The sequence below is a fragment of the Rhinolophus ferrumequinum genome, chromosome 10 (assembly GCF_004115265.2).
Source record: "Rhinolophus ferrumequinum isolate MPI-CBG mRhiFer1 chromosome 10, mRhiFer1_v1.p, whole genome shotgun sequence".
NCBI classification, from domain to species: domain Eukaryota; kingdom Metazoa; phylum Chordata; class Mammalia; order Chiroptera; family Rhinolophidae; genus Rhinolophus; species Rhinolophus ferrumequinum.
In genome coordinates this window covers 7781006-7798623 of record NC_046293.1, presented here as the reverse complement: position 1 = coordinate 7798623, position 17618 = coordinate 7781006, and the positions used below count along the sequence as shown (strand labels likewise).

The following is a 17618-nucleotide window of genomic DNA, read 5'->3' as shown; positions in this document are numbered from 1 at the left end:
CCTGTTCCATGTTCTCTGTCTCATCTTCACTGTCAACCAACATGGCATCCACGAGAAGGAATAAGTTTCTGGCCTTTGGTCTGCAGAACTTGAAACTTGGCACGAGAACATGTGAACCATGTACCCCAGACTCAATCCTCCTAACTCAAGGCAAAGGCTTGTTAACAAGGATGCCCCATACAGATGAAAAGTAAAGGGCTCTTACCGCCAACTTCTCCAGAATAGTCACCTGCAGTTTGAGGTCTTACCACAGCTTTCACTAGCGCTAATGTAATTTGATGTAAAGTACAGTGCATGGAAGAATGAAATTCTCTTCAGTTGCAAATGAACTAATATTTAAATGTGAAAATATTATCAAAGGTGATACCTTTTCTGTTTAAAAAATAAACCACTAAATGAATTTATTGGTTTGAAAGATACTTGTGCATAAATCTGACGAGGGAAAATCAAACCATCACCCTAATGTTGCCATAGCAATGATAATCCATGAAAGGTTAATTTCGTAGTCTTTGGGAAGTGGGACAACGTGAGTTCTATCAGAAATGGCTATTGTGATGATTAGATTTGACCTGGGCCCCCCTCAGAGGACTGGGGAAACTGCAGAGAAGCGCTTTTTTGTGGACTATTTCCACTCATGCATACGAGATGGTTACTGATGACACTAAGCTCTTGTATCACCATACTCAGATCTTCGTGTAATTTGACTATCGCATTTTTCACCTCCCCTAGAAGAACTTGAATGGAATTGTTTGCTTTGGGCTCCCTAGGCAGGCATTTGGTTGTCTGCAAACTAGAACAGGACACAGAGGTGAAGTGGTCTACATTTTGGGTGGAAAACTCTACCCAGTTACTTTTAGAAATATGATTTATCTTCTTTACATCAGAATTAGAGTTATCTGGAATAACTTCCAGTAGATTAAGGTTGTCATTTTCTTCTTCATCAGAAGATACTGTGTTCTTAGGATCAAAGGAGTGATGAACACTGGCTGTGTTATGTTTATCTTTAGAGGAGGCAGAAGAAGACCGTTGATGGGACAAAGTCCAGAAGGAAGATCCGGCCAAAATCGAGGATAAGAGAGGAACAGGCTTCTCTAGAGAGGTTGAATCAGGAGACGACACAGATAAAGTAGAAAAGGAGGATGTTCCTTCAGAGGTGGTTGAAACTAAAATGTATAAATGAGAGAGAAAGATTATGCAAATACAAATGAGAGTAGAACCTAAAATAATTTTACAGTGTAAAATCCTATCTGGGAGGTCTCTACAACACTACTTAGAATTTTATATGATAAATAATCATAATAAGCCTAAATAAACCCAAAGCAGGAAATAGCGAAAATCTAAAGATGCATTATATATCAATGATACCATAGAAATGAAACAAAAATAGAACAATATTCATCTTGACTCTCAAACCCTGACCAACACATTTTTATGCTTCACTTATCAGCAAGAGCAGAAAAGTAAAAGTATTACACCTTCTTCTACTGGTAGCATTTTAAGTTGGCATTTAAAATAGTCAAATATAGTCAAGACTGAAGTCCAACCCATCGGAGATCTAGAACACTAGCACATGTGCACAATTAATTTTCCCAAAAACTGTACAGTTTTCCAAAAAAAATTGTAAGTAAAATAGAAAGCATTCTAAACCAATTTTCCATAAAATTAAAAACTTAGTAACATTTTAACTTCCTTTCGGGCAGAGTCATATAAAATCTCTTTATTCATATGCGTACTTCATTCTAAATCATTATTTCCCAAATGTGTTCTGAGAAATACTGTGTTCCTTAAGATGTAAAAAGATGTTTTGTGAGAACAGGTCTTCTAAGTCAAGTAAGACTCGCGTAATGGGCAGCTGTATAATGGGCCTTCCATTAGGAGATTAACAATGTCCATTAGCACATTTAAAGTTCTGAGAAATCTACAGTAATTTATTCAAATGTTTTCCAAACTTTCTTGGACACAGAACTTTTTCTTGTGTCCCTGGAATATCTATGTACATTCATTTATGTATTAGGTGGTACAAATTGGTGAAATCCAGTTCTAAAATCTTTGAAACTAACTCTGGACTTGCTACTTAAATTTAAAAAAAAATTATTCCCTATAATCATAGGACGGGGAAATTAATACTTATCACTTGGCACACATGAATTATCTGTTTACATTATTTTCCTTCTTTTATATATTCATGTTCCTCTAAGCTAAATTGGACCTCCTGTAAAAATCATGGCTGGAGTAGGTGGCTTCTATTTTCTGCTTCAGAGCTCTCCAGTGCTCTGGAAAATTTCCAATCACAAAAGTTTGGGGGGGTGAAATGAGTATTCTCAGCTGATGCAGCAGCAGAATATGAAAAGGAAAGTGGGAACTTCAGCACATGATCAAGACAAGACAAGCACACTTAAGAATCTAGGTCAGGCTTCTCTGGACATTCTATCCTTGGATTAAAAAGGGTCTGACGGTGACAGGCAAGCTCATGAGGAAAGCCTCCACGTCTACGTGTCCCGAGTCAGTCACACTGCTGCATTCTCAAGTGGGTGTGCTGTTCCCAGGATCAGAGACCTGTCGTCTGACACATCCCTTCACCATCCTCCTGTGGTGGGCTCTGTTTTCTGTGTCCCATGTTTTTCTCTGTCTTGGTTTACTCTCATTTTGGAGTAGCACATTCTCTAGTAGTTCATTGAAAAAGGATGCAGAAGTAAAAGCTTTGAGAACTTGCAGGTTTTGAAAATGTCTGTATCCTACTTTTAGGCTTAATGATAGTTTGGTTAGGTAAAGAATTCTAGGTTGGAAGTCCCTTTCTTTCAGAATTTTGAAGGCAAAATCCCCGTCTTCTTGCTTTCAGTATTGCCGCTCAGGAGTCGGAGCCATTCTAATTCTTATTCATTGTATATAATGTGTTTTAGGTTTGAAGTATTACAGAATTTCCTCTTTGTCCCCAGCTTTCTGAAGCTTCTCCATGTGCCCTGAGGGGTACTATTGTCAGTCACTGAGGTCAACTGAAAGTCAACTGATTTAATCGAGCAACTCACTTCCTTCAGCTTTAGAAAATTTTCTTGAATGCTTGAACTATTTCTCCACTATGTTTTCTCTTTTGGAACCTCCTCTTGTTCAGATGTTAGATCTCCTGGACTAGTCCTCTAATCTTCCTATTTTTCTCTCCCATTTTCCCTACCTTTGTCTTTGTGCTCTAGTTCTTTAGAGATTTTATCAACTTTAGCTTCCAATCCTACCAACGAGTTGTTAATTTCTTCTACTATAAATTTAATTTCCAAGAGCTACTTTTTTTTTGGTTCTCAGAAATTCTTTCTGCAACACCCTGTCCTTGCTTCATAGATGCAACCTACTCCCTTATGTCTTGTCTCAATGTTCTATGTTAGAAGTTTTTTTCAGAAGGGCCTGGTACTCCTTGCTGTCTGCTTATGATTAAGGATGGAGGATTACAAAGTTGATGGGATGCTCTGCGTGTGAATGTGGGACTTGTTAACTTAGAGCTTCAGTGTACAGTCATTTGGGTGGTTCACTTATTGGGGAACCACTAATGTCAGTATCTTTAGTTCTTTCCTCTGAAGGGGTTAGATTCTTGTGAGCATAGTTTTCCTACCTCCTGCCAAGAAGGGAAAGATCTGGCTCCCAGGGTGCTGGAGTCTGGGAGGGAAGGGGGCTGGGTTCTCGGCATTCAGCATTTGTTTGCACATGCTCACATAATCCTGTAGTGTTTGTTACAGCACCCACACACTCAACTATACCTAATATCTCTCATTTCAGAGACCCTCCATCTACCTTCTCCAGAAAATACATCTCCAGACTTCTGCAGAGGGTATAGGAGTAGGTGGTGATTCAGGGCAACTGTTTATCTGTTTGGAAAGAAGTCTAAGGATTTAACTTCATTTCAAATAGCTGTTTTCTAATTCTCTTTATTTAGCACCATCCTCCAATAGCAACATGTGGAACAGGTTTTCGAGGTCAGACGATTAAGTTCGTGAACTCATCCTAGAAAAAGTGCTACACACCTCATATTCATTGCTGAATATCACTACAGTCACCTTCAAAGTACTCCCCTTAGGAAGCTATGCACCCCTGCCAGCGCCTAGTCCACCCTGCAAAGCAATTCTGGAACTCTTTTTCTGGAATGGCCATCAGAGATGTTGTCGTATTACCCTTGATGTCCTGAATGTCATCAAAATGGCTTCCTTTCAATATTTCCTTTATCTTCAGGTAAAGAGAGAAGTCGTTGGGGGCCAGAGCAAGTGAGTAGGGAGGGTGTTCCAATACAGTTATTTGTTTACTGGCTAAAAACTCCCTCACAGACAGTGCCGTGTGAGCTGGTGCATTGTCGTGATGCAAGAGCCATGAATTGTTGATGAAAAGTTCAGGTTGTCTAACTTCTTCACGCAGCCTTTTCAGCACTTCCAAATAGTAAACTTGGTTAACTGTTTGTACAGTTGTTACAAATACATAGTGAATAATCCCTTTGATGTCAAAAAAAGGTCAGTAACATTGTTGCAACAAGTTCGCGAACTTAATTGTCAGACCTCATATAAACCCATTTTAAACGCGAGGCAAAGAAATCTCAGAGGCTAAAAATCTTGCCCAAGATCACAAGGGTAAAAAGAGGCAGAGATGAGACTCAAATTCAGGTGTCTGATGTCAAAACATATGATCTAAAAACCACTATGTTATACATCCATGCCTTCCCAGTATATTATTACAGAATTAATTTTACTCTATTACAGAATTATGTTAAATTTATGTACAATTTATGTATAAATTGATGTTAAATTATGCATAAAATTTAGAAGGCGGGCAACCAGGAGACTGAGGGAACCTGACATCTTATCTATAAGGAATGGTTGATAGATACACAAATCTTTACCCAAAAAGGGATAGTGGAAAAAAGGGTGAGAGGCTATATTTAATTATTAGAATATAGTCACAAAACCTTAGTAACATTTATCTTCCATTTCTCATATTGCACATGAGTTAGAACTTGGGTTAATAGGCGAAAGTTATAGAAAAACAGATTTTAGCCCAACTTAAAAAAGAAAACTTTCTAATAGTCATGGTTTTCCACACACGAAATGAGCTGCTTTGGTAAACGGTTTCCTGACATTCCTGAAGCTCATACACACCCTGAATAACCATTTGGCAGGAATATTACAGGCAGGATCCATGTATCAGATGACCAAACTATACGTCCTTGATGAGATTCTACAATTCTAGGACCCAAAACATATTTGTTAGAGTCCTAAGAAATAGCACTAAAAATAGCTCACTCTAGTCAGAAAGAATGATTTTAAAAAGAAATATTTAATTAGGCCAGGGCCAAAATAATATTTGGGTCAAATATTAATATAATGTTACCTTCATATATTTAAAGATAATGCAGTTAGTCAGTCACTTGCATAGGATGTGATTTAAGTGCCTGGCATCTAACTTTATGCTAGTGCCTCTCTAAGTGTGGTCACTGAGCCAGCAGCAGCGGCGTCACCTGGGAATTTGTTAGAATGAAGTTCTCTGTAAATTGTTCTCATCCCAAACCAATGGTATCAGAAACTGGAGATCGGGCCTGGAAATCTGAGTTTTAACAAGGTTCCAGGCGTTTCTGATGCATGCTGAAGTCTGAGAAGCCCTGCCCTCCACTGCATGTCCACCGTTCGTTCGTTGGCTTTGTAGTCCCAACTGCTGGCTGGCTACACAGCTTATCACCGTTTAGAGTTCTGCAGCTTTGATTCACGGGCTCCGTGATGCCTTTTCTCCTGAAGCGCCACTTCATCTCTAATTGCTGCACACCAATTGACTTCAGTTTCCAAACACTCGCAGCTGTACCAGGCACTTCGAGCTGCACTGCAGGCTGCATTTCCCCGCCTGCTTGGCGACCCTTCTCTGCTCACTACAGAAGTTGTCTGAGTGTCTTGTCAACATTCATCATCCTCACACAGTTTACCTGCCAGAGCCGAAATGCAGGGATTATTGCAAATAACCCACAATAAATGGCTGGATTTTAACACCTCAAGCCAATTAATGCTAAACTTGCTTGAAGATGTACCGATAAAACAATCAAACATGCTGACGTGTCAGCTCTAACCTTCTACGCTCATGAGTAACACTGGACCAGTGAATTACTATATTGCAGCTTGAAATTTAAAAAGCATTTAGAACTACTACAAACACATGTGCAAACAAAGTAATAGACTCATGGCGTTTCTCCTTGGTGGCGGTCTAGACCACTGATCTCCATTCATCTGTGCTTCGGTGAAGTTGTGGCTGTAGGCAGTCAGGGGTCACCAAAAAACTGAAATAGCAGAGTGGATAAGCATCAACAACACAATCAGGTAGCTCTGTTCCTCTCTTCCTACCTTCTCTCTTTCTTCCAGTTAATTGTAATGGAAGAATCCTGGAGGGAGAACTGTAGGGATGGGAAATTCCTGAGTGAAGACTCTCTGGACGGAATACTAAATATAAAACCAAAATATGAAATTAGCTCTGAAAGTTGATAGCTGCTTGTTTGTGCTGCGTAAATTCTGAGTACATGTGTGAATAGGCTAATGTGTGCCAAGCTCCCCAAGAGTAAGTATTCCCAGACTCAGGGATCACGTCACTTGATCAGTGCCAATGATAAATCAATCACCATCATGCATGTGGGGGGGATGGGTGCAAGGAAATGTAGATATTTAACAATGGTGATAGTACAGGTCATTTTAAAATTTGATGCTGTCAGATGAATTTACCCATCATGTTTAGGTAGCTAAGAGTATTTTAAGGGAGTTTTTCAAGTGCAACATAATCTCATGTATCACAGTCCTCACCTTTGGGACGCTCATGAGTAACACTGGACCAGTGAATTACTATATTGCAGCTTGAAATTTAAAAAGCATTTAGAACTACAGGGCTGCAAAAATAAAATCACAAATACACTTCTAGAAATATTTTAGAACTCTACTTAGCTATAAATATAAATTTTTCTGTAAGCCACAGGTTCTTGGTTAACTAAATACTTCAAACAGTTCATTGTAAAACAAGGTTTTTTTTTCATTCTCCACTTCATTTCTTTCAGTCTTCCTAGCTGATATGTAATGACTGTCAAGTTAGCTATACACATAAATTACAATATTCTGATTTTGTTCAGTGGTTTAAAAATGGAATATCTGACACATTCATAGCAAAATGATTCATAATATGTCAAAATGGAACAACTCCAATGTCTATTGACTGATGAGTGGATAAAATAAAATGTGTTTATCTATACAATGGAATACCAGGTATGACAATTAAATTCACGAACTTGCCACCGTGCGCTTACATTGGCAGCACTATACAAACAGCTCGGGAAGGTTTCATAACCTTGGTGCATCAGTGTCTCACAGCTGTGTTCGTATCGACATGTGGCGGTGTCTTGCTGAGTGGGGTTCATTATTTTTGTTGCGTGTTTTTGTGTGCTGTCATAAGAAATGTCTGAGCTTGAATTAGAGCAAGGAACAAACATGAAATTTCTTGTTGAACTTGGCAAGAGTGGAAGTGAAATCAGGGACGTTATGGTGGGTAATGCCGTGAAGAGAACAGCAGTGTACAAATGGATTAAACATTTTTCTGAGGGGAGAGAATGCGCCACTGATGAAGAGAGGTCAGGGCGGCCAGTAATGAGCAGAATTGACGAAAATACTGCAAAAATTTGTTGAACTGTGTGTCAAAATCATCAGCTGACGGTGAGAAGTATAGCAGACCAAGTAAACATCAATAGAGAAACAGGAAAATCTTAACTGAAAATCATGGCATGAGAAAGATGTGTGCAAAAATGGTCCCGAAGGAGCTCACCGATGAACAAAAGCAAAGGAGAGTTGAAGTTTGCCAAGACCTTTTGGAGAGGCAAGACAATGTTTTGGGCTGTGTTATCACTGGTGATGAAACATGGGTGTACCAACACGACCCTGAAACAAAGTGTCAAAGTGCACAATGGAAGTCAGCCAAGGCTCCGCGACCAAAAAAGTTCCATCAATCCAAATCAAGAGTCAAAACAATGTTGCTAACTTTTTTTGATACAGAGGGATTATTCATTATGAATTTGTTCCAACTGGACAAACAGTTGACTAAGTTTACTATTTGGAAGTGCTGAAAAGGCTGCATGAAAAAGTTAGATGACCTGAACTTTCCACCAACAATTCATGGCTTTTGCATCATGACAATGCACCAGCACACACGGTATTGTCTGTGAGGGAGTTTTTAGCCAGTAAATAACTGTATTGGAACACCTTCCCTACTCACCTGATCTGGCCCCCAATGACTTCTTTCTTTACCTGAAGATAAAGGAAATATTGAAAGGAAGACATTTTGATGACATTCAGGACATCAAGGGTAATACGACAACATCTCTGATAGCCATTCCAGAAAAAGAGTTCCAAAACTGCTTTGAAGGGTGGACTAGGTGCTGGCATCGGTGCATAGCTTCCCAAGGGGAGTACTTCGAAGGTGACCATAGTGAAATTCAGCAATGAGGTATGTAGCACTTTTTCTAGGATGAGTTCGCGAACTTAATCGTCAGACCTCATATTATTCAGCCATAAAAAGGAACAAAGAACTGATATATGCTACAACATGGACGGATCTTGAAAACATTATGCTAAGTAAAAAGAAGGCAGTCACCAAGACCACATATATTATATGATTTCATCATATGAAATGTCCAGACTAGGCATTTGTAGAGACAGAAATCTGTAGAGACAGAAAGTAGATTAGTGGTTGCAGGAATTAGGGAGAGGGAGAAATGGGGATTGACTGCTAAATGGTACAGGACTTTTTGGGGTGATGAATTAGTGGTGATGGTTGTACAACTCTGAGAATATACTAAAAAGCAGTAAATTGTACACTTTAAAAGGGTGCATTTTATGGTATATGAATTAGGTCTCAATTTTTAAATAATATTTGGAAATTTATTTTTATGTCATGATTATAACTAAGATACATAAAAGAAACAGATTTAGGAATAAGACAGGGTTAGAGAGAAATGCTAATGAATCTGTCTCTAAATCACTTATGCTAAATTTTCACTGAAAAATTGCATTACTGGATGAAAGATGAGATTTCTCGCTTACCTATGAAGAATAAATTTGGTTCGCTGAATTTTAAAAATCAGCTCAGTGTGTTCTTTTGTCTGCACAGATTAGTAGGAGTTGCTGTGCGGCTAGAAGAGCTGCTGGGGCTGTGTCTGGGGGCGGGGCTGTCTGGGGGCGGGGCTGTGTAAGGCTCCCTTCAACACGCTTCTGCTGAACCAGGCCGACCAGTAGCTCAGGGTTAGCTGAGATGGTTTGCAGAACTGTGTTCTGTCATTTCCCCCATTTCTCTTAGGGAAATCGTCCATTGTTCTGGCTCTGAAGCCTTTTGTAGAAAAAAAGGAAAAGAGCACGGTGAATGTGTGAGTGAGTGTGTGTGTGTGTGTGTATGTGATGTTTGGTTTCTTTCCCTAGCAAAAATGAACTGAAAAATCCGGAACAACTACCACTAAAAAGGATGAGAACACTCACCACTATCCCAACATAACAAAGTACAGAGTAGCGTTTTTCCCTCCAAAGAAAATTAAAGTCTAGTGCAGTCTAACACACTAACTGTGCTTATGAGAATATAAAGAAAGCTGCCTGCCACGAGATCTGGCTTCTAAGCATCCACTAGCTCTTTCTCCCTTTTTAGTATGCATGATAAGATATCTAATGACCTAAAAGAAGAGTTTGAGCTACAAATAAATAACTTAAATTTAGATGGAGGAGCAGAAGGAATGGGCTGTTCTAAGAACTGAGTGATTTAGTATCAAAAGGTCAAAGGAGGTTGCTGTAGCAAATCAAATCGGTCCCTCTCATTCAGTAAAAATATTAAGGTGTATTACCAAGTGGCCTCAGACAGCCTCCCTGATATTTGAGATCAACTAAAACATGAGTGTGCAAGTATTTTTTAAATTTGCCCAGCTCGTTATCTCCAAAGAATTTATAACATCAAACCTGGACTCTTCATATAAATAAATACTTCTTAAAACCAGAAGATAGATGCGGCAGCTCCCCCTTATCCATGGGGGAGATGTTCCAAGACCTATATATACAGCTGACCTTTGAACAACATGGGTTTGAACCGCACAGATGTACTTATATGCCGATTTTTTCAATAAATACTGTAAATGTATTTTCTCTTTCTTTTGATTTTCTTAATAACCTTTTCTCTAACTTACTTTATTGTAAGAATACAGTATATAATACATATAACACACAAAGTATGTGTTAATCGATTGTTTATACTGTCAGTAAGGCTTCTGGTCAACAGGAGGCTAATAGTTAAGGTTTTGAGGAGTGAAGAGTTATATGCAGAGTTTTGACGGCTCAGGTGGGTGTTGGTGCCCCAACCCCGTGTTGTTCAGGGTCATTTGTAACCATGTTTTTTTTCCTGTACATACACATCCCTGATAAAGTTTAACTTATAAATTAAGCACAGTAAGTGATTAACAACACTAACTAATAATAAAATAGCACAACTGTAACAATATACTGTAATAAAAGTGACGTGAATGTGGGTGCTCGTTCCAGGGGAGCCCTAGCTGCAGTCTCCGTACAGGCTCAATGCTTTTCTGGTGCAACATGCTGTCGGCTAGAACACGTTTTCTGCTCACGTCTTCCACCCACAAATTTAATGCCTTTTCCGTTCTAACTAAGCAGTTATCACGCACTGTGGCTATAACTTTTGCAGCCTGAGATGCGACAGCAAATCTAGCACAGATTTATGTTTCCTTCTTGACAATTTCATGGGTAGAAGATTCGTCCTCACCACAGATCTTAGCAACCTCAGCATACAATGTGTTTCTTTCCTTATTGAGTAGAGAACTTTTACCTTTTCACTTAAAGGATGTACTTTATGGCTTCTCTTTGGTGTATCCAAATTGCCAGCATCCCTACTCACTTAGGGGCCATGATTGAGTAAAATAAGGGTGACTGAACACAAGCACCGTGACAGATACCACGGCAGTGGATCTGATCACTGGGATGGCTACTCAGTGACTAACGGGCAGGCAGCGCATACAGCGTGGACTAGCTGGACAAAGGGATGATAAACGTCCTGAGCCGGATAGAGGGGGATGGCACAAGATTTCAGCACACTACTCAGACCAGCGCACAATTTATAACTCATGAATTATTTATTTCTGGAATTTTCCGTTGGACCATATTTTTGGACCACAGTTGCCTGGTGGTAAGTGAAGTTTTGGAATGCAAAACCACAGATAAGGGGGGACTACTGTACCATCTTATCTATCCTCCATCATCCCAAGTGATGCCAGCGTCCATGGAGACTAGCCATCTATCCTTGCCTCACTTCTTGGAATTCCTCAACCACAATACAATGACCTTCAGCCATTCCTCTGAGTACTCCCTAGAACATGTCATCACTCAGAACTGCTTCACTCTGAAAGCTTTTCCAAGATTACTTTCCTTCTCGATTACTTCCAGCCCCCTCATTCCTTCTAATATATTTTACACTTTGGCCTCACTGACACAACAGATTCTTTTACGTTCTCTCATTTTTATCAGTGCCCACCTGGCTCTGCCTCCTTTCTTGTCGACTCTAGGACCCCATTATCCATCATTTTAACCACTTTTTTGCTACACCTTTCTTGCCGTCTTCTGCCTTACCTGCTGCTAATTTCTAATCCAGGAGTCAGCAAACATCTGCAAAGAACTATATAGTAAATATTTAGGCTTTGTGGGACATACAGTCTCGGTTGCAACTACTCAGTTCTGCTGTTGTAGCACGAAAGCAGCCAAAGACAATATTATACCAATTAGTGTGGTTGTATTCCTATAAAACTTTATTTATAAAAACAGGCAGGGGGTCAGTTTTGTCCCCGAGACTGTAGTTAGCCAATCTCTGTCCTAATTCTATTTCAATTTAAATATCTACCTTTTTCTTTTCTTTTCTTTTTAAATTAAAGGATATTGGATTGACAATAGTTAGTAAAGTTACATAGGTATCAGGTGTACAATTCTGTATTACATCATCTATAAATGCCCTTGTGTGTTTACTACCCAGAGTCAGTTCTCCTTCCATCACCATTTATTTGATCCCTTTTATCCTCATCTACCAACCCCCCGCCCTTAACCTCTGGTAACCACTAAACTATCATCTGTGTGTATGAGTTTTTGTTTCTTCATTAGTTTGTCTTGTTCCTTTGTTGTTCATTGCGGCTTTATTTACAGTGACCAAGACATGGAAACAATGAAAGTGTCCTTCGATAGATGATTGGATAAAGAAGATGTGGTATATATACACAATGGAATACTATTCTGCCATAAGAAAAGATGAAACAATGCCATTTGCGACAACATGGATGGATTTTAAGATTATTAAGCGAAGCAAAATAAGTCAGACAGAAAAAGTCAAGAACCATATGATTTCACTGATAATGTGGTATATAAAACTGAAATATCTATGTTTCATTCCTGAGCAGCCCAGGCTGCTCAGCACTACTGGAGAAAAGCACAGGATCCCGTAAATCAGGATTGCTACAAATGACTACTCCATCCTATCAGTGTCTTATCAGCTCCCTCTTCCGTTCTCTAGAGTGGCTACTCGAAATCTCTACCAGTCTCTTCATGCTACTATGCCACTCCCAACTCCTCAGTCTTGGCAGGTGACATCAGACAATAAGATATTGAGGAGGCTCGATAAGTCTTAATTACTAAAATCAACAAAACCCTTCCCTCATCCTTTCTCCTCCTTCCTTACAGGCCCTCAGGCTGAGGTGACTCTGTGCTGGATTCTGGCCCACCTCCCCCAGATCACGCTCTATCTCCTATTGTCTCCCTCTATCCCGCCTTCTCGTCTCTGACCTCTCAGCCCTCCTTTCCTACAACAGCCTCTGAGGTGCTGCTGCCCTGTTGCCCCCCCTGCAAATCAATCTACCACATTCTCTGACAGAGTAATTTTTCTAAAACACATTTGTAAAGCCACTCACCTGACTTCAAATTTTTAGTGACTTGCATTGTCTTCAAAATAAAGCCCAAACTGAACCTGGCATATATAAGTCCTGGCTTAATTGTTCGGTGTTTTCTATTCCTCCTTCACACACATTTTCCATTCCTGCTCCACTAAGCTGTCTTTAGTTTGCTTATTAAATATTGAGTGCCTCTACGTGCAGGGCACTATGGTTGGTGCTGGGGGTATAATAATAAACAGGGCAGACATGGTCGCTTCCCTCATGAAGCTGACATTCCACTTGGGTGGGAAAGACAGTAAACAACTTAATACACATGTAATTATACTTAATTAGAATGTAATAAGTGCTACGAAGAAGGATTACAGGGTACTAAGATAGCATACAGTTGGGGGGATATGAAATAATCTAGGGATCAGGAAATCTTGAAGAAATGATGCTTGAGCTGACCTCTGAAGGATGAGTATGAGTGAATTAGAGAAGGGGTGGGTAAGAAGTTAGAGGGAACAAGAGTCCAAAAGTGGTGAGGCCACATGGCTTATTTGACAAATGGAAAGAACGCCAGGCTGCTGAGAGAGGCAGAAGCTAGACTGTGCAGGGCCTGGAAGGCTATTTGATCTTTAGGAACATGACAAGGGGCCATAGTTTAAGTGGGAAATATTAGTTATCTGGTCACTCTGGCTGTTCCACCGAGGTCCCCAAGATCTCTTTGCTCAGTCACGGCTCAATATTATTCCTCAGCCTGGAATGCCCTTTCTGGAAGGATAGAGTCTTAATTTCAACTTCTTATTTCTCAGCTCTGGAATTTTCATTTGATTCTTCTTTTATAGATACTCGTATTCTGATGAAGTTCTCTATTTTTTCCTCTGTCTTCTTGATCATATTAATCATAATTATTTAGAAGGATCTGTCTTATAACTTCAGTATCTAGATTATCTGTGACTTTGTTTCTGTTGTCTGTTTTACTCCTATATTTCTGGCCATTTGTTCATTTCCTGGTATGGCGTGTAATTTTTTTGTTGAATGCCAAAAATTTTGCACGAAAAATGGTATTAGTTCTCAAGAAAGCATTGTCTTCTAGAAGACAGACAATACAAGGCTATCACGATGCTGTAGTTGAAGCTGGATTGCAGCATTTGTGAGGGCTGCTGTATTTCTGGTTTGTCCTTACTCCTAGAGTATAGTTCTGACGCGTAGAGTGGAGCCTGTCAGAGGTCCCAACTGAAAGCATGGAGTATTTTCCTGAGCCTCTGCATTAGACAAATCCTGATCTCCAACAGCTGTCTCCTAGGACCACAAGATTTTCAGAATCTCTGCTTAGCTTATTGCTCTCTTAGAAGCTGCTTCCCTTTCAGTTTCTTGGTATCTCATCCAGAACATGTCTAGCTTAGCAATAGGCAAATGTTTCTGTAAGAAATTACACAAAGACTTTTGGACTTTTTTCTCTATGATTCCCTCCCCTCTGGAATATTGGACCTTTGAATCTGCCACTATAGGAGCCCCAAACTCTAACCTTATCTCCAAAGCTCAGTGAGAGGGGGAAAGCCCTGACATTCCCTGATTTTCCCTCAGCTTCTATCACCCTGCTGTGATAATATGCAAATGATCCAAAGATGGAAAACTGAGGTGAATATGAGTTCCATTATGTAGGCATGATTGATCAAATCATTGGCCATTGGTGATTAACTCAACCTCCAGCCCCTCCCTACTCCCAAGAGGCTGGGGGTGGGGCTGAAAGTTCCAACCCTCTGATCTCCTGATTGGTTACTCTCCCAACCAGCCCCATTCTCCAAGAGTCACCTCATTAGCATAAACTCAGGTATGATTGAAAGGGGCTTATTACAAATACCAAAAGGCTCTCTTCTCACTCCTATCACACAGGAAATAACAAGAGTTTTAGAAGCTGTGCCAGGAACCCAGAAAGAAGACCAAATATACATTTTTTATTATACTATAATATCATGGCTCCTTTCCCTATGATCTTGACCCATCCTGTGTTTTCCACTTTCGCTGTTTTACAATGACTTCAAACCAGTTTTTAATAGTTTTCCAGCTTTAACTGGTATTTTTGGTGGAGGGTCAGACCAATACTATCTACTTCATTATAAGTAGAAGCAAAAGTCCTCCTTGCTAACTGGTTTTGGAGGAACTCTAGCTAATTTTTATAATTAGGTACTTGGTACACAGGCAGTGCCAAAAACGATGTTCAATGATCTTTTTGTGGTATTTGTGAAAGAAATTAACCAAAAGTAACAACTTCTCAGGAGACAGCCATGCACATAAGCCATTATAACCAGTTTCTACATCAGCAGTCTCTGCAGAAAAGTGAATTTGGTGACAAAACTAGAATCCGTATTTTTAGGTTATTCAATTCTAAAAATTCTGGAAAGGGTTATAAGGAGAATCTTTTATTATTCACTGACCTTACTAGCACCAAGATACATTTCTTTAACTTCAACATATTGGCTTCTACTGTTTGTATTTATATGGTACTTTGGACCTGAGTGTGAGGCAGTTTAAAAGACTTATATTAAAAACTTTATATGAGTTAGTAAGCATTATTATAATAAGAACCAATAAAATGATTTAGTCTTTGAAAAATGCATGAGCAAACAAATTATTTTCTTACTAATTAACTTTACAGAAGAAAGTATAATTATAAAATGTAGGATTTAATAAATGACAGCCAACAACCTGGAATCTCGACCGCTTTATCTTTCATCATCCAGTCAAAACAGTACTGCAACTCTCTTAATGTTTTATAAGACAGAAAAAAGAAGAGATTCTCCATGACTTTTTTTTGAAATCAGTACACAGCCCGCTAAAAAAAAAAAGGGCACGTGCACATATATTGTGTTTGTGTATATATACCAACACACACAATAACCAATTCTTTTTCATGTAGTCTCTTAATAAATAACCTAAATGTCTAACAGGAAGCTCTTACTTAATGCTGGTTCTTTCTAATTTGTTCTCCATCAAAATTTCTCAGAACTTGTGCTTTAATCAAACATTTGGAACCCACAATGATGAACTGCCTGTTAGCCCTTTAATAAAAGGGACACAACTAAGAAGTACTTCTATGGCATGTACATTTTCAAGCCACTGGATGGAGAGTAAAAGGAGGTAAAAGGGGACAGAAAGGGGACAGAAAGCAGAGAAAAGTAAAAGATGAATGCTTCAAAGGAGTTTTTTGTTTGTTTGTTTGTGGTGGGTTTTTTTTTTTCAGACTCACCCAATGTCGTTAAGGTCTTGAGGTTTTCATTATCCGTCTGAGCAATGCTGGGTTGTGTTGATTTCTGGGAGTCCGCATTGATTACAATCTCCTTCAATGAGTCAAACATTTTGAATGAGGGAGAGACATAGAGTGTCTCTACGGAGGCTTGGTCGTAGAAAGTAGAATCTGACTTTGATGTCCTTAAATTAGGGCTGATAAACTCTTCTTTACTTGACCAAAATGCTGGCAAAGTTGTCAATGTTTCAATACCTTTCGCAGTTGACCGCTTTTTTAGAGGCATTTGCAAACAGTTTTCTGTTACGGTATTTGTAATGGTACTGTCTGATTTGTCTAAACTCACATTTATCTGCAGAGATGGGTTATTTTCTGAGGGAGGAGGCACTGCATCTGTAAAATACCAAATAAGAACTATACTCAAAAAATAAAACCAAAAATACTCTATTTCAAATGTTGCAATTTTAATCAATTAATTTTTTTATGTCATAACAGAATTCTTTCCTATTTAGTCATTTCTACTTTCTTAGTATGTTTCTATTCTGCCTATTTGAAGCATATCCACACTACAACTGATGCATTAGTCATTTGGTGGCTGCCTTTTCTCTCTCTCTCCCCTTATTGAAGTGCAAGGCAAGGAAAGCTTCAAATGACTGTCTTTAAATATATCTTCCTTCACCCATTTATCTGTCTCTGAAGCCACTGTATTTTTAGAACCTTCAAACTTCCACTTTTTACAAGATAAACTAGAGAAAATATACCACGTAATGCTGGTCTAGCCTTACAGAACCCCCAGCTACAAAAAAGTCTTTTTCCCCTGAAATAAAAAATGTCCTTTTGCCCCAGTGTTTCTACAAAGCCTATGAAAGAAATTACTTTAGGAAGTGGCCTAACTTTAATTAAACCCTTTGTCTACGTGGGAGTAAAGAAGCAATCTTTCAGAGCCATTGCGATGATTACTAAAATGTAATTTCCATCAGGTTGGGGATCTTTGTCCATTTTATTCATTAATATCACCAAAGTACCTAGAATATAACAAAGTACCCGGAATATAACAGAAAAATAATGTTAGTTACAAATAGAAGGAATTGGAGGAATTTTAAGGAATTGAAATTTAAAATAGGTCTGCTATAGGAATATATATCTCTTGAACCTATGAATTATGAGCCTGGTCCAAATTTCTAGATGCAAATTGTTAATCAACACTCTCAGTGCTGGACTTGCTCTCAAATAGTTTCATCTGAAGTTAGATATGGAAAGAAAGAAAATTATTTCAAAGAGGGAGAGTTCATGAAATTAGAAGCATAACTAGGTGATTCTATCATTTGAAGCTCCGAAAAAAAGAAGAGGATACAGAACTTGTGTAATTCATCATCGAGTATTTATATATCACAATGTACATCATAACAAACCTCATAATGCACATTTATT

At 39.0% G+C, this 17618-nt stretch overlaps 1 protein-coding gene across 1 annotated transcript in view; it reads right to left on the bottom strand.

The window, feature by feature from the left end:
• Positions 1-558: 558 nt before the first annotated feature.
• Positions 559-17618, bottom strand: part of ENTHD1 (ENTH domain containing 1) — a 95674-nt gene continuing 78614 nt past the window's right edge. The window contains exons 5-6 of the mRNA XM_033116298.1: positions 16191-16580; positions 559-1163 (exon numbers count right to left, since the gene is read on the bottom strand). Coding sequence (XP_032972189.1) covers positions 559-1163; positions 16191-16580 — 995 coding nt within the window. The remainder of the gene's footprint in view (positions 1164-16190; positions 16581-17618) is intronic.